This window comes from Pieris napi, chromosome 6, assembly GCF_905475465.1.
Source record: "Pieris napi chromosome 6, ilPieNapi1.2, whole genome shotgun sequence".
Taxonomy (NCBI): Eukaryota; Metazoa; Arthropoda; class Insecta; order Lepidoptera; family Pieridae; genus Pieris; species Pieris napi.
The window spans coordinates 5054072-5075557 of record NC_062239.1 but is presented as its reverse complement, the minus strand read 5'-3'; the positions used below and the strand labels follow the sequence as shown (position 1 = coordinate 5075557).

General features: G+C 35.5%; 1 protein-coding gene across 1 annotated transcript; it reads left to right on the top strand.

The window, feature by feature from the left end:
- The first annotated feature begins 13552 nt into the window (after nt 1-13552).
- LOC125050693 lies at nt 13553-17105 on the top strand. The gene is made up of 2 exons (XM_047650696.1): nt 13553-13942; nt 14764-17105. Exons 1-2 carry the CDS (start codon nt 13565-13567, stop codon nt 15178-15180), a joined length of 795 nt encoding a protein of 264 aa, XP_047506652.1. The 5' UTR covers nt 13553-13564; the 3' UTR covers nt 15181-17105.
- The last annotated feature ends 4381 nt before the right edge of the window (nt 17106-21486 follow it).

Genomic DNA, 21486 nt, shown 5'->3' with positions numbered 1-21486 from the left:
AACGTTGAGCGAACTCATCTGGGACCTTCCGGGACGATTCGGCGACCTTTGTCTGAATGTGATATGTGACCGAGGAGAGCGCGTCTAACGCGTGAGCGGACGAGACTAAATTGTCGGGGATGTTATTAAGGTCAGAGACTTCGACGGGCTTGAGGGCCTCGTCTAGTTTCTGCCAGTCGACAATGGACTTGTACCTCTTCTCTTGGGTGTTAGGAGGGCCGAATTCAAAATGAACCGGGAAGTGGTCAGAGTCTAATTCGTGTAGCACCTCTATGCTTCGCGGCTGTAGTGCCACGTTGCGTAGAATCGCCACGTCTAAGACGTCCGTTGAGAGGAGACCGTTACAATTTATACCGCGACGAGTCGGATGAATGGGGGCAATGACATTAAAATCGAGTACGTCAATAAGCCTACTGAGGGCTCGCCCATTAGGGTTTTGTTTTGAGCTATTCCAGTCCCCGTGCTTGCTATTGAGGTCCCCGGCCAGTAAGACCGAGGGGCCCAGTGCAAACAGGGTCCTAAGATCGCTCTCTAATATGTCCTTAGTGGGAGGGAGGTACACCGATGCGATGATAATCGGCTGATGACCGGTCATAGCCACGCGTAACACAGAGCACTCTATGTTAGTTAGGGAGGGCGGGTCTAACGGTGAGCAGTGAAGCGCACGTCTATAATAAATGAGCGTACCGCCTTTCGCCGTAGGTCGGTCGTTTCGCACCGCGACGTAGTTCGCGAATCTAGGTGCGCGAACGCTGGGCTTTAGGAACGTTTCCTGTACTAGAAAAATATCAATTGGGTGGCGAACGAGGAAATCCCGAATTAAATCTGACTGTGGCTTGAAACCGTTCGCGTTGAAAGTCACTACGGACAGTGATCGAGCCTTGACCCTAGACGTGGTCGTAGCTATTGCGGTGCGTTAGAATTTACGAATTGCCGCACGGATTTAAGGAGCAGGGTGTGCTCGGTTATTACCTCCACCTTGGTGGACGCATTTTTAGCGGATTTAAAGGCTTCCGCGAATGCGACGAGTGCGTCTAGGTCTATAGCGTCTATTACGCTAATCGCGAGATTAAAAGCGTCGCGGACGTTGCCTGATTCCTCAGATGCCTTCACGGGAGGGCTGAGGGCTTTGGTTGGAGGGCTCGCATTTGATGTGGGCCTCTCTTTTAAGATAGGGGTTGACGCAGGGACCTGGGAAGGCGCTGCGGTTGCGGGTTTAGATGGCAGAGGCGGGAAAGCTTCTGTCGTGAGTTGGGGAGGGCCCTCCGTAACGGGGGGCTTGGCCCAGGGACTGATTTCGGGAGGCGGGGCCGGCACATATGTGGGCTTTGCTCCCGTGCCACGACGGGCCGCATCGCGTCCCGCCATGCGCCTAGCCGACGGCTTTTGCGCCTTTGGGGCTCTAGGACAACCGCGATAATTCGCAGGGTGCCCATGTTGCCCGCAAAGCACACATGCCGGCGGCTCAGCACATGGAAGAGTGCGCTTGCAGTCCGATGTGCCATGGTCGCCTAAACACTTGACGCACCGCGCCCTAGCAAAACAGTTACGGGCTGCGTGCCCGTAGAGTTGGCAGCGATGACACTGCCGTGTGAACGAATGTTTGAGGGGAGTTTCAACCCTCAACCCCGAGAGCTTACAACACTCCCGAAGGTTAAAAATCTTTTTCCCGCTCGGAGTAGGGTCCAAGACTACGAGTACCATATCGTACTCTTCTTTGGTGGTGCGGTTTAGCATACGGAATACATCCCTTACGGGGTATCCCTGCTCGGTCAAATCTATTTGGACGACCCCGGAGTCTATTTCCTTCGGGATGCCCTTGATAACTACCCTAAGGACGCGCTCCTCGGGCAAGGGGAAAGTGTGACCTCCGATACCTTCGGAACGAAGGTAAGAGGTAAGGAATCGGTGGTGCTCAGGTGTGGACACCTGAATGCATATGTTATCCCTCAAAGTTCGGGCTTTGTAACTAATCGACTTAGTGTCGAGAAGCTTAGAGAGGGTGGGCCATACGCCCTTGTCCCTAACATAAACGGGCGGAGGGGTTTTGATGCGATCCGCGGGGGCGGAGGGCGCAGGTTTGTCCGATTTGTCCGATAACAACGAACTTAAATCCCTCTTCGGAGGGTTTGTCGGCTGAGTAGGCCTTTTCGCGGGTGGGCCGCCGCTAGCCGAACGCTTTTTCTTACGTCCGACGGTTTGGAATCCGTCGGATTCCGAGGATGATGAAAGAACGGCTTCGTCAACCGTTTCCGCCGGAGCGGATTGGGCGGACATTGCCGACAAGGGACGCGCTAGATCCGTCTCCCCATCGCTTGCGCTTCCCACTTCAGGGAGTGGTGAGCGCGAGCGCGAGCGAGCGCGGGATTGGTCGGTTGATTTTAAACTATTTTTACGCGATGCCTTCGCGGAGGCATTTTTCCTCGTCTTACGCGGCGACGGAGACGGCGAACGGGGTGAGTCAGTGCACTCTGACTCGTAAAAAGCTTTAATAGCGTCAGGAAAACGCTCTTTAAAAAATGATAATATTTTATTTAGATCGGGCGGTTGAACCTCGGACGCCATACTGTATGCGGGAAGCAATACAGTTTGGCGGCGAGTGTGTACCTACGTCTAACGTGTGAGTACCTAAGCTGTGGTTTGCCCTAATATGTATGTGTCTCCGCTGGTGATAGCGGAGGTGAGGTTTGTCACCGACCTAACCAGCCCGCAGGGGTTTGGGTAAATAGAGCCCCCGCGGATGTGACAGGACCCGTCCAACAGTGGACCTGATTGAAGCCGGTTTCAAGAGAGTAGTTGGAGTTCCTACTCCCTAATAAGTGCCTACTAGGAGGCCCGGCTGCGCACAGGACTTGGAGGAAGCGGAGGGGCTGATTCGCGCCTTGAAAAAGGCACGGTGTATGCACCCCGGACAAAACACCCGCACAAGGCGTTAACCGTTCGATAACCGTTTGGCACCGTTAGGTGGCTATCGGACGGCCGCAGGTAAACCCGCGCTCATAAATTGCAGCCTTCAACACGATGTCCAATCACCGAAGACGCGAAGCGACCAATGAGAGGGCAGCGGGCAGCAAGGGCAGCAGTCGGACAGCGCGTGCGCACTGTACAGCGGCAAGCGGCGATGACTCACAGCGAGTGAGCGAGATGGCAGCAGGATGGCGCATTGGCAGGAGCAGACGTCCGCACAGGTCGGCAGTCGGGCGCAGAATAATTATTATGGAACCTTGAGGGCAACCATATGGCACGTTTTGGATTGAAGACTTGAAATTTCCTAGTTTTACAACCTGACACCTATTTAGTAAATAGGATGTAAACATATCTAATGCTGTGCCTGTGACACCAGCATTGTTTAATTTTTGTAAAAGCTTTTGATGACTCACAGTGTCAAACGCTTTTTTCAAATCAATAAAAATACCTAGTGCAATATTTTTTTGGTCAATATTTGTTTTGATTTTTGTGATTAAATCAGTCGCTGCCGTAAGAGTACATGATTTAGCACGAAAGCCATATTGTTGTTCGATCAAAAAATGTTTTTCGCTTAGATAATTGTTCAGGCGGGTATATAAAACTCGTTCAAAAATTTCTGATAAAACAGATAGGACCGACACAGGCCTATAATTGCTAGGATCAGTTCTACATCCTGATTTGTGTATAGGACTGATCTTAGCAACCTTTAGTGTGTCGCGGAAGATACCTTTCTGTAAACAAACATTTATACAATTAGCTTCACCTGTATGTATGTATGTATGTATATATGTATGTATGTAACCGACTCCTTCGGACTCGATTTTGACCCACTTTAATCGGACAGATTTTATTCAAATTTTGCGCACCTGTCAAAGATAGATGACAATGCAATAATCCGAAAAAAAAGACAAAAAAATTTAACTAAAAAATAAAAAATAAATAATAGTTAAAAAAAACTAAAAAACACGCTTTTAAAGCACATCAAACTAAAAAGTGAAAAATAATTCCTAATTTAAGCTGAAAATGGTAATGAACAAAAAATACTGGCATTATTGTGAAAAAGCGTGGGGCGCTCTGTGCCATATTTTTCGTCTATAGAACAACCGCGTGTTTTTTAGTTTTTTTTTAACTATTATTTATTTAATACAATAAAAACCAATCGTTGTCATCTATATTTATTGCTTTATTTTGATTTACAAAACAAAGTTCTTGTTGAAACCCCACACTCTTAAAAAGTCAATAATTTTCTTATTCACTTCAGCGTATTAACATGAAAGACGAAAGTTCTACACGACATTGTGAAACATGATAGCTCACGAAAAGTATACTAGACGTGACTTAATATCAAAAGCATATTATAATAAGCTTATTACAGACCTAAGAATATACTCAAATAAAATACTTTTCGTAAAACTTTTTTTGCGAAAATATGTTATTTCGGTAATTTATTTCATTGATAATGCGAAAGTTATGATGATTTAGAAAGTTATGATTTGAGGAAGTAATGGACAAAATTTTAATGGGATCTTCAACGTTAGTTTTCTTATAAATAAGGGTACGTCTTCAAAACTAGCTTAAAAAGTATAACCCTTTAAGAAGTCTTTCTTACCAATGCAAAAGCATATGATGCTTCTTGGGTCAGTATCCAGTTTGAAAATATATTATATATTATATACATATATATTTTGTTTTTCCAAGGACCTCTTATTGAGTATAGGCCTCCTCCAATTGACTCCATCTCTCTCTCTGTTTTGAGCATTTTTCTCCCAATCCTCTCCACCAACTTTCTTAAGCTCGTCGGCCCACCGTGCAAGAGGGCGACCACGCTTTCTTTTTCTGGTGGCCCTTTCCACAATGTTACCCTCTTTTTCCATCTGCCATTATTCATTCGATCGGTATGGCCCGCCCATTTCCACTTAAGTTTTTTGCAATAGGGCAGTACATCAATAACCTTTGTTTTGTTTCTTATTTGTGTACTTCTGATCTTGTCCTTCAGTTTTAAATTGAGTATACTGCGTTCCATTCCTCGTTGACAAGTTGTTATTTTTCTATTTGTGTTCGAGTCACATATCCATGATTGGCAACCGTAAGAAAGACATGGCAATATACACGTATCTAAGACTTTCTTTTTTCAATAGCAAACATTGTTACTAACCTGGAAATCGATTTATTATTAAACACGTGTAAATAATCTTACGTAATCTAAATTCACAACATCGAAAGCACAAGCAACTAAATACACTAGAAGTCTTAGTTTCACACGAGAGATTCGCAAATATTCTAGTGAAACGAAAATATTTGTATGGCATCGTTACCAAGTAACTACTGGAGTTATTGAGTTTGAATTTACTTTAAAGTCCCGATAAAATACTTTAAGTTCCCGATAAAATACTATATCATTTAACTCCGTATTTGTCATAGTATAAATTGATAGAAATGAAAGTTATGTTAAAGTAATTTAGCCGTAATGAAATTAAGTTAAATGCGTTGTACATTTATTTTTCGACTCCATTTGCCTAATCTAATCTTATTTATGTGAACAATAATAACTGATAAGATGTATATAGCATATAACTGGATGGTGTTGAGGTGGATCAGAGACCACCTATTTACATTAATAAGAAAAAATTTGTGTTATATCGCGGCGTAACCCATGCACGTGAGTAATTAATAACGTATTTTTTTTAATTACAACCAGTAGTTCCCAAGATTTGTGTGTTCGACCAAACAACAGTTTCAGTTTAATAAAATTACTATCCAGCCGTTCCTAGTCAGAAAATTTACGTCGATTTTTGTCAAAAAAAATCCGTAGAGGACAGCCGGGCTTCAATCGCGCCATTTAAATTTCTCATAACACGCTTAAAACAACTTAAACAATTTTAGCTACTCAAAGGAGGAACGCTGCCAGTATTTTCGGAACCTTGCCTATAGGGACTCTTTTTAATAATATATTTTAAGGTTAGTTATAGTTTTTTTGTTATATAAATTTATGTAAGCTGTGTCATGGTTAGGTAAGTTTATTATTTGACATTTCATGTATCTCATTATGGATATAATAGATTTAATCCCCGCTACAACTCATCTAATCTCCTTAATAATTGAATGTTACATTCAATAATGAAAACGTAACCATTACGTTTCTATTGTTATATAAATTATTGAAGCGTCCCTTTTACTACATTTCAATATACATATATTGCACTCAATTAAAATGTTTGCATATTTAAGCAACCTAATCCACATAAAGAATATAAAATTTGAATCAAATGATTTCAAAACACAGTTTTTAAGATTAAAAACCACTATTATCAAAGCTTATTATTTTCAAATCTCTACAGCTTTGTATAAAACTGTATTTTACACAAGCTATAATTTATGTTTTTGTAGTATTATTATACGTTAAGTAACTCCTAAGTTCCGAGGGATTTTAATTGATTTTGTTTTTGATTTGTCTCTAGTATATTTTATTTGTAATTACGGAACTAAAAAGGACTTATTTTAATAAATAATTCTTAATAAACACGTCAATATTACTGGGAATCATACTTCGTAGGAGTATGTTAGTGTCAAACGATAGATGACGGCGCGTTTCGCTTTGTAAAAAAAATCTAACAGATTATAAATAATACAATGTCTATAGATAGTGGTTACAAATTTATCAATTAACTCAGTATTATTAAAAAACGATAATAATCCAAAAAAATGCCGTTTACAAAGAAAATAGTCTTCCATAATTAATCAATGAATTCATATATTATTTCAGATATAATATTTTCGTTTAAATGGATAGGCCGATATTAAAAAAACTAACTCTGCCGTCACGTGGCGCCCATAAACTGAACTGTATGATATTAATTCAACATATGAAATGCCATTGGAATAATTCATTTTAACATATTTGAATTCATTGAAAAATTAGAAAATGAATCTAGTTACACAACCTGCGGCTCTGCTGATTAAAGACGTTAATCAATTAGCGCCTTTTGAATTCTTATCTCACGAATATTAATTTAAAATACTAAGGGTTGATGTTGTTAAGGGTTGGTTGAAGTCCTTTTTTATACGATCAAACGTAGTAAATGCGATACCGGCCTTAAATTTTATTATTACAGAGGGAAGTTCTTTATGCATTTATCTGCTAGAAATAACATATAATATGAATATAAATCCATATTGTAGATGTTATATTTCTTTGAACTTTAATATAGACATATTTCTTTGAATATTCCACCTTTATGAAATTCTCGTGTAATAGTATTTTTATGAAGTTTTTAGCGTATTCGGTAGTTCTGAGCATTTTAATATCACAAGATGAATAGAGTGCCTCTCCCCATTTTACTTTTAGTATTGTTGTGTTTTTCTTCTACCAATAAACTTCATTTTTAATAGCGATATTAGTTCTGTAATAATTTAACTCTTACTAGAAATATTTTTAATGGCAAAAGACGTTTGATGTTTTCCGGGTCAGCAAGTATTACCATTTGTAGTATTTAGTAAAAAATATCAAATTACTTTAGTAAAAAATCAAACAAAAAAAATTAATCAAACAGCTGGAAAATCAATACCGTTCTTAAACATTTAGCAGACACAAAGAAATCTGAAATGTTCCGAATCAGTGGTTCGCCAGAATTCCTTTTTGGATGAATATAGTAGGCACTTGAATAAAGGTAGGTACATTTGTAAACATGCCTCTGGCTACGACGCACGCAACTACAAAATCTACAAACCAATGTAAATATAGAATACAGATACATTTCTAAATCTGTAGATAGAGATACATTTGCGCTAATTAACTCAATACTTAAATATCCAATTACATGTACATTGGTTGCTTCAAAAAATCTACCAAAAAGAGCGTTTATTAAATCTATGTATAGCAAAATTAATACCAATTGCCGTGCCGTTTCGCCATATTTTTTTTAATGGCTCTGGCACGGGTTGTGCATTAGCCAGCGTCAAGTATGAGATTTTTATCATTCGTGCTTTTTGCCTCAGAAATTCGATCATGTCCTCCATGTACGGTTTAGGCACTCGCCTGGTACCGCACAACCCTCCCAAAGGCCGAGAACAAATTTAAATTAAATTAAAACTTGCCCTCGAACCGGGAATCGAACCCGGTACCCCTCACCTAGTTGCCACTTAATAAGACCGCTAGGCTATGAGGCCCCTTTCGCCATTTCAATGTCGCGTTATACTTTCTTTGACAGCTGACAGATGACATTATGATTTTGATATTTTCATATAACATATCGATAGTGACAGTTGATCGTCATCCTTTCGGATTCCATTTGCAATTCCTTTTTTCCAATATATTTAGTTAATAAAAAAGAAGACAGTTGAAGTTAATTATTGTTATATTATTTTCTTAAGTGACCAATGACATGGCGATAAGACAATATTCTATTTGCTAAAGTTTATTGTCAAAGTAATAAATAACGTGTCACTTAATGTCCTATGTACGTAACTTTGAATTAACAGTTTCAAAAACGTATTACTAAAGATGTAGAGGAATTAAAAAATATTTTTTTATTTAACAGTGCAGTGGTGGAATGGAGGGCTGACAGAAATTCCCTTGGACAGCTAACGCCCGTACCCAATAACCTATCTCGATCCACAATCCACCATCTTAACCCAAATGCTGTAACGAGTGTGCCAATAACCAATCTACAATAGTATGGGTGTCTGTGGATAGACCTTTGTATGAAAATGACAGTTGCTCGATTTCAACAGTTAATTATTTTAACTGATTTTAACTTACACCAGTTTTTTAATTAATTAAAAAAAAACTGTTTGTTATGTTTTAAACATACACATGTATATTTTAATGTTATTTGTACGGTTTTATTTACGTTATTTGGTTTACATTGATTATTATCAATTATGAGTGAAAACTCGGTAAAATGGAACGACAAAGAACATTTTATCCCTCGCCAAAAATGGATTGTCTTCGTAGGGTTTGGTTATTGGGATGCAGATAGGAAATCGATCGACTGTCACGGTCTGATCTCAGATTATTTCAATCTGAGATTGCGGATTAATTATTGGGTTCGGGCGTAAGTTGTATGCTGTGTCAACGTTCGCTGATAGTCGCATGACAGGAAGTCTTCTGGTCTTCTGTAATATCGTATAAACCAAAGCTGGGACTTGCCACCGATCGGCAGCGCAGAGAATGGAACAAAAAGTTCCATAACATTCGGAACCACCTCTGCAAGTATAAAAGTTGAATGAATGTGGGTGTGAATAAAATAAAATAAATAGGTAGTTATTCTGCAGTTTTCATGCAAAAAATATAACTTTATTTATCTTAAACGTAGACGGGTGACTACTTTGTTTACTTTTGTTATGTTCTCGGTGGGAAATAATAATATAGTTTCTTAATTAAAATTTACAATTGAATTAACAATAGATACGACCTATATTTTCAAATAAGGTTATCGTTGAAACAAGATTTCGTTAACAAATGGATTATCGTGTCTATAGATTGAGGGATGTTCCATCAATCTAAATCCACTGAGGCTGAAGCACAGTTCTTCGTATAAAACGTCTTTATGATTAGGTATTATATTTTTGACGTCAGGGATTTAGAATAATACCCAATTGTGACAATTTCTACTGAATTCCCATTCTCGTTGGTATTATCTGATACTTTTATTTTGGCGCCGTTTGGCGTAGAAACATCTATCATTATTAATTTAGTGTTAAAAAATTTAAGTGGAGAGAGAAATGCATGATTTTCTTTTATGATTGGACAATTCACACCAATTGACCTAGTCCCAAGCTAAGCTGGTGAAGCTTGTGTTATGGGTACTAGGCAACGGATATACATATCTACATATTACAGATAGATAGACATATAAATACATAATTAAACACCCAAGACCTAAGCACAACACCAAATGCTCATCACATCGATGTTTGTCTCAGCCGGGGATCGAACCCGGGACCCATGGATACGCAGTCAGGGGTACTAACCACTAGACCAATGAGCCGTCAAATTTTAGATTTTTGAATTTAGATTTTTTTTAAAGATTGTCTTATAGAAATCATATAAAAAATTATATTTAAAAATTCAGGGCTAAATCAAAAGGACTTTAGACGAATAAGTTCAAAAAAGTCAATTAAGTAAATGCTCACTTTAATATAAAGTGTTTTACAGATTTTATCTAGCCTGAATAATCATCAGCTGTTTCGCTAGGCACTCACGTAAACCTTATTTGTACAATCGAGTTATTTATTTCATTTTATTTATATTAACCCGCCTTAACAGCTAGAGAAAGAGTTTTTGTTAAGTCTGTCTTTCTAAAGTTAAGTTAGAGTTAGTTACTTAAGTAAGGTAGGTAGTGAAAAGTCGGGGTTCAGCCCCGACTTTTCACTAATTTCCACTAAGTATCGAAAGAATATAGAAAAATTATTTAATGAGAGTTGACACAAATTTTAAGGCTATGGACATATTATAAAGTAATGTAGCACTGATGTTTCAAACACTATAATAAAAGGAAAACGTTTAAAATTACACACTAGATAACCAGTAAAGCAATTAAGAAGTAAATGTTAATTTTCTTAATAAGCGTTCATTGAAATTAAACAATTATAACTCATAAATTATTAAACTTGACCATTAAACTCGGGCCAAATTATCTCCCGGAAAGCGGAAACCACGCTCCTGTCACTCATATAATTATTCAACCTTTTTTGATTTAATATTCAAAAGTTTCTCTGGGACCAACTAAACTGTTACGGCAGGGGTTGCGTGTATTTTAAAAAGTGTTTTTAAACTACTCTCAGTGTTTGATATGATTGATGTTTATATTTTTACACGCTTTATATTAGCTTCACCTGTATGTATGTATGTAACCGACTCCTTCGGACTCGATTTTGACCCACTTTTAACGAACAGATTTAATTCAAACTTTGCGCACCTATCAAAGATCAATGACAATGCGATAATCCGAAAAAAAAATGAAAAAAAAAAATAAACTAAAAAATAAAAAAATAAATAAATTTAGTTTAAAAAAACTAAAAAACACGCTTTTAAAGCACATCGGTTGCTCGATAGACGAAAAATATGGCACAGAGCGCCCCACGCTTTTTCACAAAAAATACCAGTATTTTTTGTTCATTACCATTCAGCCTAAATTTTTATTAATTATTTTTCACTTTTTAGTTTGACGTGCTTTAAAAGCGTGTTTTTTAGATTTTTTAAACTATATTTATTTTATTACTCCGTCTAAACCGAAACTTAAAAATGTGCAGTCGGGTATGTAAAAGATTACAACGATGAAGACGTACATAATTTATTTATTAACAATTAAATAGAGATTACATCAGCATTTATTAAGAAAGAATTTACTGGTTTTAATTTGCGCCGGAAGTACCTACAGGGTTTCAGGGGTGAGTTGGTATTTTGGTAGTTGAGTCATTTCAAAGTCAAAATTTTATAACTGGAACTTTATGGTACTGGCTATTGAAATGAACTACGACTTTTGTTATTTAGGGTCAATAAATAGTCCATTTATGAATTAGTGTCAGAATTGCACCGCATTTTAGATGCATCTTAATCTACAAATGGAAAATACTATTTAATTAAGATTATGAGCACGGCAAGTTGTACATACGACCAACTTAATAATTTAAAAAAAATAGCTTAATTATATTTTTACTTTTATTGGGAAAATCTCTCTGGGGTTTCTTTATCTTCATTAATCCTAATAATTCTAGCCTAACATTCATTAACAGTCTCTGACAGATAATGATCTTTATTAAATCTGTCGTTAGTGTCAATATTTAGCCGTAAAGATTAACAAAATAAGGTAATTCGGTGAAACGTATTTATAAATAAAATGATACAGCTGTCTTAAAATATCGCAACCTTTATTTATATATATTCAAGCGACAGTAACAAATTAAAAAAATAGATTTAGTTTAAAACTAAAACCTTTTTGTGAAAACCTTTGATAAATTAATTTTCAGAAAGATAATATAATAAAAAATGTACAACTACAATATAGAAATACGTGCATCGCTCAAACGTATGTAACGTTGTAATTTTTTGTTGGCGGTTAAAAAAATATTCTTTACGAAGCTGTTTTATGCATGTACAATGATTTTAATGAATATTTTCTAATATAGAAGAAGAAACAAGTAGAAACAGAAACAATAAACAAGACAAGAAATCGTTTAAACGTAACTTTTCAATCACAACTATTTCAATTTCAATTTTATAACAGCTAACTCATGTGCAGGAGGAAGAAATTGTATTTAATATTTATTGTTTCTCCCTTTTTGTTTCTGTGTTTGTTTTAAATTTTGTAAAAGAATGTTTGTAGTAAATTAATGTTAACTTAATTGTTAATTGAACATTTTAATTAAATTTTAAAACAAGCCATTTAAAGGTAAGTCTTCTTATCATTATTACATCAGTTAAGTTGAAAAATATGATTATGAATAATAAAAAAACCAACTCATTTTTAACCTCTTTCTTGAGTTGTTTTGCGAAACGATTCGTAGCACTTATGGTAGTTTTAAATATAGAAACAGGACATAAGAAAACAAATATCTGAATATTCGTTCATACGAATGGTCTTGTTTTGTCGTCTATTTCTTGTGAATTTTGATATGATGCCTCAGGGAATTCTTATGGGGATAATGAAACATGGGCAGGGTTTTATAAATGCGATTACTTATATTATCAATGTTATTCTGGCAATTTTTTATTAAATCATGGCAAGCTTAAAATAGATGTTTCAGAAACATTTTGATAGTCAATTGAGATTATTCTTTGGAACATTTGGAACCTGATATCTTTGAAGTTTTGTGAAGAAATATTTTTATCAAAAAGATATTTAGATTTGATGTTGGATTAGGTGAATTAGCTTGAAAAACATCATAAAAACTCAATTTTAAATAGCTTTGTGTCCTCTTGACATAACATTATATGTGTGCAATAACTAAATATATCTATCTCCGTTCAATATTTTCTAAATAATAATTTCAATAACTTTCTTAATTTAAATCTTTACATGTGTTATTTTATGAAGTCACATAGTCCAGACAAATTCATATTGTAGAATCATGATTTATTAATTTTATATAGTCCGCCGATACTGTAATCCGATTACAATTTTAGATTTAATCTTTGCGAAGTCAAATTTAATCAATTGTCGCTTTTATTCGATTGTCATAGTTAATCATTTTTGTGCAATATTTTTTCATCGAAGGCATGATATTAGTAAAAGGATTCAAATTTAAATTATGATACACATATTTATACAATATAAATATACGAATCAAAATATTTTTGACAAGACAAAGGCGAATGCTACACGCTCGATATTTATCGTGATATTTGGATCGTGATCCAGAATCACGATGTGTAGTACAAGCGTATAGGCGAATGCTACACGCTCGTTATTTATCGTGATATTTGGATCGTTATCCAGAATCACGATGTGTAGTACAGGCGTATCACGTATCGTGATACGGATCGCTGGAATTCTAGAAATCTAAAAGTCAACGATCTGTATCGCTTATCGTCGATAAATATCGAGCGTCTAGTGACTGGTCGATATTTATCGCGTCAGTATTTATTCTGCCAGCGATGGAAGAGGACGCGCATATTGAGTCGGCGCCCGCCGCACTTCAAACAAACGACCAAAAACACTTGAAAGAATTTATACTTGTATTAGAAACACTACCTGAGATATGGGACAGCTCAAATGCAAACAGAATTAATAAAGTGAAAAGGGCGAATGCGTATGAGCAGCTGCTTGAAATTTATAAGAAAATTAAACCAGGCGCGACAGCTAAAGACGTGATTGCCAAGATCAATTCATTAAAATCGAACTATAGAAAAGAATTAAAAAAAATAACAGATTCGAAGCGATCGGGTGTTGCAGCTGAAAATGTATACAATCCAAAGTCTTGGGTATTTCATATGCTGAAATTTTTGAATAAAAATGAAAAGCCGATTGATAGGGTAAGTTTATATTTTTATATACATACCTACATAACCTAATAATTACATTTCATTGGCGTTATAATAAAGACAGAATCTGTCTCTCAGCATCTTAGCACTTTTTAATGTATTTCTGTATGTCGTACGTTGCATTACTTGTAATACATTATTATTTTGACGAACGTTATCTTCACTTGACGAAAGATAAAAGTGTGGTTCTGTTTTAAGTAAATAATTATGTAAATAACAACATGCAGTAGTCACTTTTGTAGTCTTTGCAGGTGTTAGCCATATAGCTTTTTGAAAAATACCGAACTTAGCAGCTAATATTCCAAATGCACACTCAACCACACCTCTAGCTTTTGATAAACGGTAATTAAATGTTAGTTCCTCTTTTGTGGCATTTTTTAACGCATAGGGTTTCATCAAATTAGGCCCAAGGGCGAAAGCCTCGTCTGCTGTAATTACAAATGGAAATGTTTCTGTAGTATTTGGCAGTGGGGCTGCCTCTGGCATAAGAATCCCAAAATTTGGTATAAAAAAGGACACCACCATCGGAAATTCGTCCATTGCAGCTGACATCAATCATGATAAATTCTTTTTTCGTATTTACCAGTGCCATAAGAACTATACTATGGTAACCTTTATAATTGTAATAAAGAGATCCAGAATCCGGAGGATGTACAATTTTTATATGCTTTCCATCAAGCGCGCCAAGACAGTTGTAAAAACCATGCAATGTTTCAAAGTCCTTTGCAATGTCCATCCATTCTTCTTTTGTTGTTGGCACCCGAAAATTACGTAGATTATTAGTAATAATAAGTACCCATTTATTTTTTCAGAGCGAGTTTTCTGAATTGGTTAAGTCTGAAAACGAAGAAGAACAAAGTGAGCCTTCATTTTCTTCTATGGGTGTACCCGCTCCGCCATCAAAAAAACTTAAGAAGAAGGGGCCAGTAGCAAGACAGAATGATCTTCTCGAAAAAGCCTTTAATTATTTGTCGCAATCATCGCATCAATCTGAGTCTCCAAGTGTATCATTCCCAAATATAGATCCTACTGCTGTTTATTGGGCTCATAAGCTAAATAAATTGATGCCAACTCAAAGACTGCTCGCCGAAAAGGCAATCAACGAAATTCTTTTCGAAGCTGAACTTGGGACACTAAACAGGGACTCAGTACAAATTAACACTTGCCCTCAAGTTTTTAACCGCATTGTATCTCAGACTTCGAATAGTCATCCATCGCCATCACCATAACCGAATAGTGTACCTCATTCGACGCCGTCACCGATTTACTCGAATTCTGTATCTTTACAATTACTACAATCTGTTACATCTCCGGAAAATTGTGTTGCAAAGACTTATTAATTTTGATTTAGTGAATACGTTGACGGTCTGATTTGAGACTAGTTGAGCTCCTTAGCAGCATATAATTATCACGAAACACATATTCAAAGGGATTTCAGAAGCAGCAATCACTGAAATATTCTATAGTACTATACTTGTTACATTAAATGCTTTCTTGATCAAATAATAAGAGCTATTGTTCCATCGAAATTGGCTAAGATTTTCAAAGTTCTGGAGGATTGTACAGAGCGCCAGAGAGCGTAAACTGGAGTAGTGGCACGCCAAAGTTTTACAAGGCCGCTTTCTCGCGCTCTTGTCTAGAACTACAGAATTACATTGTGCCTTGAATCGCACTCAGTGCAGCCACTTAGTCAGATGTTGTCGCGTCATTTCTGAAGATACGAAAAACTAAACACAGATTCTGCTTTCCCGAATTACCTTTTTGACATATTACATCTAATAGTTTGATCACAATTCTCAAAGGACCGCCCTTAATTAATTAAAGGATTGTCGTTGGCATCACGACAGGTTAGACCCTTTCAAACAATTTGGAACTTTCGAAGTTACTTGAAACATGTAGGACTCGATTAGTATTTAAGCTATAAATATTTATCGAGTTGCTTTAGATGATATTTGTACAATAATGCTTTATATGAAAAATTTTACATTTAAATTTTTGAATAATGCGCAGTGACTTATAAAAATATTTTAAGTAACTCTTGATAACCAAAGCAAAGTTTTTACATTTGTTGTAGTATGAACTTTCTTGGAATTATCCAACAGAACCAGTAGTTCCTGTGATGAAATCCTAACTTAGTACGAAACTTGCATCTTGTCTATTGTGAACTCTGCAATCTGGTACGAAGTCCACTATAATGTTCATAGCATATACTATTATTTGTTATAATATGTCTTTGCATAAACAAAATAGTACATTGTAATTATTATTATTCAGTTTTTAATACTGTAATATTTTGTTAGCAATAGAAATGTGTTTACTTAAATAACTGTCTTAAGTAATTGTTAACCATCGGTTTCTTAATGCTTTTAGTTAAAACTTAAATTATTTTTATTTATTTATTTATTCTATACATGATTCTAAATAGAAAGAAGTTGGCGTGGTGGAAACACAAACTGGACACAGTTTTTCCGTCCACCAGGTCGTCGAAAATATTTAAATAATTAACCTATTACACACTCAGGCCAGTGACATACTATACAATATAACACCCCCACCAATAAACCATAAAAATTGCACGAACAACATATACCAATTGAAACAATGACGCTCCACAGCCGATGCAAGAAACCTGTTCTTGACGAGAAATTCTCATTCGAATACAGGATGTGTATTCGAATTTACATATTCGAACATGAACTAAATGACGACGTCCTACTTTTAGTTATGCATAATTTGTAATTGTTTGACTTATAAAGTAATTTTTTAATTTAAATTTGATATTGTTTCCTGTTACATTAGCAAATAGCGCAGCCGGTAACGAGTTTAATAGATTTGGAATAATATAGTCTAATGTTTTTTTCCCATATAAATTATTGTATTTTGGTAAAAGAAATTCGTTTTTTAATTTTCTACGTGTTGTATAGTGATAGTGAGTTTTAGTTGTTTTAAGGTAATTGTCTGTAAAGTAGTTTTCATTTAATAATGCTAGCTGCACTTTCTCTTGTATAGGTATAATTTTGAAAAATGCAAATAGCTTTCTATAGTCTTCTTTATATTGTGATTTTATTTTGTAAGGAGCAATTGCTTTTAAAATACGTATTTGTAATGAAAATATTTGATTAAGATAAGTTTTGCATGTTCTCCCATAGCTTGAAAGTCCATTGTTATAATAGATTCTGCTAGTGCTTTGTATAGCAGTAGCAGAGTATTGAGAGGTTTTTTATTTTTTATTATAGTGAATTTGGCAAGTATCGCTCTTAGCCTTTCACAGACAGAATTAATGTGCATTTTCCAAGACATTCGGTCATCTATTGTAAGCCCCAGGTATTTGTGGTTATGAACTAATTCTAAGGCGTTGCAGTTACAGTTGATGAGGTACGAGTTATAGGAATGTGCACAAATGTGGTTGTGTAAGATTAAGTGGGGTGTACGTGCGCTTAGATTGTGACTGGATCGGATATGCATGAACTTTGTTTTATTCGGATTTAGTACAAGTCCGAATAAAACGTCCACGTCGTGGGACCATTTAGCCAATGTATCGAAATCAGCTTGTAGATTTGTTTCTGCTTCTTGTATGTTAGCCCCAGCGGCTACTAGGCATGTATCGTCTGCAAATTGGAATATCTGGCAATATTTTATTATGTTAGGTAATGTGTTAACGTAGGTAAGGTAATGCAAGGGTCCAATCACTGAGCCCTGAGCCGTACCTTCTGTTATGGATATTGGGAAACTTTCTTCGTTGCACACTTTAACACGATAAGTTCTATCTTGCAGATAGTTTTCACACCACTTGAGCAGGTTTCCTCGTACTCCGCAGTCATTTAGGTTTTGTAGGATTACGCTGTGCCTTAATGTGTCGAATGCCTTACTATAATATCTATAAACACTACCAGGACATGATCCTTTTTATTTAAGTGCTTATAAATATGATCTGTGAATGCGGATAGTAATTGTGTGGTGTTTTTATTTGGTTGAAATCCGTATTGTTTGTTAGAAAGAATATTGTGTTTTTTATAATAACTTTGAATTTGTCCACATATGTATTTTTCAATTATTTTGTTGATTGTTGGCAGTATAGTTATTGGACGATAATTATTGTAGTTTTTTTTGCTACCATTTTTGTATATTGGTCGTACTATACCTGTTTTTAATAAATTAGGATATTGTCCAATGTAAATGCTCGTGTTAATAAGATTAGCTATGGCTACGTTTATTTTATTGCATAACATTTTAATGTCTATAGTTCGTATTCTATCTGCGCCTGGAGATTTTTTGTCGTTTAATGATTTTATTATCTTTGCAACAGATTTAGGGTCTGCTGACTGAAATCTCATACTAGTATTTTCTGCTCGCCGGTATAAACTTGTATCCAACAGTGGATTTACACAGTTGGTTGTAATATTACTGATACTATTGTGGAAGGTAGTTGCAAAATTATTTGCAATATCTTTACACGTAACATTTTGATTTTCAAATGAGTTTTGTATAGCTACGTCAATGGATGTTTTAATTTTTCCTGTTAATTGGTTTAATATATCCCATAAATTTTTTAGATTGTTTTTATTAGCTGCTATATTGGTTCTAAGTGTTTTATTTTTAGTTTTATTTATTAATTTATTGACATAATTTCTGGTTTTATTATATTTTTGTTTAAGTATTAAGTTGTTTGGATCTTTTATATATTGAGTAAAAAGTTTATCCCTGTAATGACATGCTTTAATAATTCTATTATTAATCCAATGGTTACTGTTTCGATGAGTGTTAGATTTAAGTTTAACTGTATATTCTGATTTTTTATATGCTTGAGTTATGTTATTTTGTATGAAGTTGTATATGCCAATAGGACACTTCATTTCTACTGTCGGCTTCCAATCAATTTGCTCTAGAAGGGTCGTTAATTTATTTTTGTCAATTAATGTTTTATATGTTGGAACATCCTGTAGCTGTGCTTTAGTGCAAGCGAGCACGATCGCTCGATGGTCCGCTAGTTTTGTGCCAACCGCTGCAGTGTATAGGTCGTGTGTTTGGGATCGAGCGTATATGTGATCTATGCATGATTTTGTAACGATTCCTTTGTATAGTTCTGCCCTAGTGTATGTTGTGATCCCACACATAAGGCCTAAACTGTGTAATGTGTTGCAATATTTATGTTTTATAGGAATGTCTAGCTTTAGGTTTATATTAACGTCCCCCAATAGATACAAGTCTATATTTTTCTGGCAGTTACTCTTAATGATATTATGAAGTTCGTCAATAAACAGGCTCTTGCTTAGGCTAGGTGGGCGGTAAATAGCACAAATATGCGCAGTGTATTTCGTCTGAGTTGTGATGGTAAAGAGTGTATTCTCGAAATGTTGGCTTTTTACAATTTGTATACTAAATTTATGTTTCTTTTTTACATAAACTAAGATACCACCACCTTTCCTACTGTTTCTGAGCGCTGAAAACAATCGAAATATACAACAAAAATAATTTAACTATAGATCGTTTGATGAGCTAAAGAAAGGTATCTTTTGGTCCCCATCTGTTAAATAATCAGGCTTTAAATTAGTTTGGTATCTAAATATGTATATTGTATATTTCAGACGGCTTAAATCTAAAATGCGGTTACCTCACTGAATTTCAGAAATATAATGTTTTTGCGAGCACTTTCGTTTAATCAAATACGAAATAAATATGGTACAAGTTCAAAATGAAGGTTAAATTATTACCTTTCACATTTTACATGTTTTTTCACAAGGATACAGTGGGCGGTGATCATAAGAATTTTGGTTTAGTCAAGTAATACTTGGAATTTACAGGGACTGACTTGTACGTGCGTGGCTGTGATTAGGGGATTTGCGTCATGATTTATTCATGGTGGAAAAATACACACATTTACCACTGTAGCTGTTGAGTTCGAAATTCAAATTGTTATGACAAAATAAAAAAAGGTGTGTGGCTCCTTTAGGTTTGGTAAGATGTATGTTACATAATTCAAATTAATATCTTTGGTGTATTATATATTATACAGATACGCATTGTATTTATTATTAAGTACTTGACGCCTTACTGGTTAAATCTCGTATTCAAATCCCGGGTGCAACAGTTAGTACCAATCGACGCTTTTTCAAATAATAAATAATAATAATAATCTTTATTTTCTTCTCTCACTTATACGTATACAATATACATACAAGGTTATTATGATTAAACTAAGATGATAACATTAGGAAGTGTATGTGAGAGACTGGTCTCTGTAACAGGAGACCTGAGTGACAGATTGCCAGCCTCTCCACCACTGGACCGGAACACGTACGATCAGGTCATTGTGATAAGATACAATAGAAGAAAATAAGTATTAAGTGCTAAAAGAAAACATTGCAAACGGAGTCGTAAAAATAAATTTGGTGTGTGTTTGTGTGTGTCTCTCTCTCTCTCTCTAAGTGTGTGTGTAATATTTCAATGGTTGCTTTAAGTTAGGAGGGAGTGGGTGTTTTAATATTCCCAAGCCTCGTATTACATTAAGCTGTTAGAAGAAAATATTTGTTTATTAAAATCAAAGAGATGATTGATCTATAACGTTTTTTTTTTATTGTATACATGCCAGGTACAAAAGCGATAAAAGCTTTTTACCGTATCTCAGCTTTTAAGTATATGATCGGATGTACAGTGATGTTGTATAGTTCTTTTTGGTATAAATAAATATGCATGACTTTATCGAAGTTTATATTTACTATCTGAAACTTTTTACTATCTTTACAAGATAAACAAACAAAATCTTATTTTTCGACACGTAATTTTTATTTTTAGTCCTGCTACCACGTTGGTGTAAGGGGCAATCTGTTTAAAGACTGTTTATAGCTTTTTTATTTCTTTTTACTACCAAAGTGTTTCCGCTTGAGTATATTATATACAACACTCGACCTTAACCAGCCAGTTGTTGAGCATTTTGTGCATCATATCGTGCAATTGAACCGACGACCTTCAGGGACGATAAATAATCAAGAATCAATTGAAATTATATAAAAATATTGCTATGACTTTTAATGACTACAATAAATCTTTAGAAATATAATGACTAGAGAGTGCCGACGAACATTAATTATTATAGTCGCCATTTTGTGCCTTCGTATACAGAAATGTATATTAATCTAACTATTTACCGTTAGTGCCACGGAATTGTATTTTAGTCATCCACTACACAGGGGAAATCTCTAGCGTATCTGAACGAATAGCATCCATGTAATTTAAATTTTCGAAATAAGAATATGATGTGTTAATGTGGTTAATGAGTTTTTGTGGTAGCTCTTTAATACGTGCTATGAAATTAATTAGATAATGTAAACATCGCTATATCTTGGTGCAAACCCGCAAGGCGCCCGACAAGAAAATTTGACTTGCCGCAAGTTTACAGTATTTGTTGACTTTGAACGATTATATACCGAACTAGCAAACTCGGCGAACTCCGTTTCGCCACCATCGTTTCGTTTCGTTTTTATGTAACATTTCGTTTGGTGATCCCGCTTTTCTGTTGAAATTTGCCTGAATTTTCT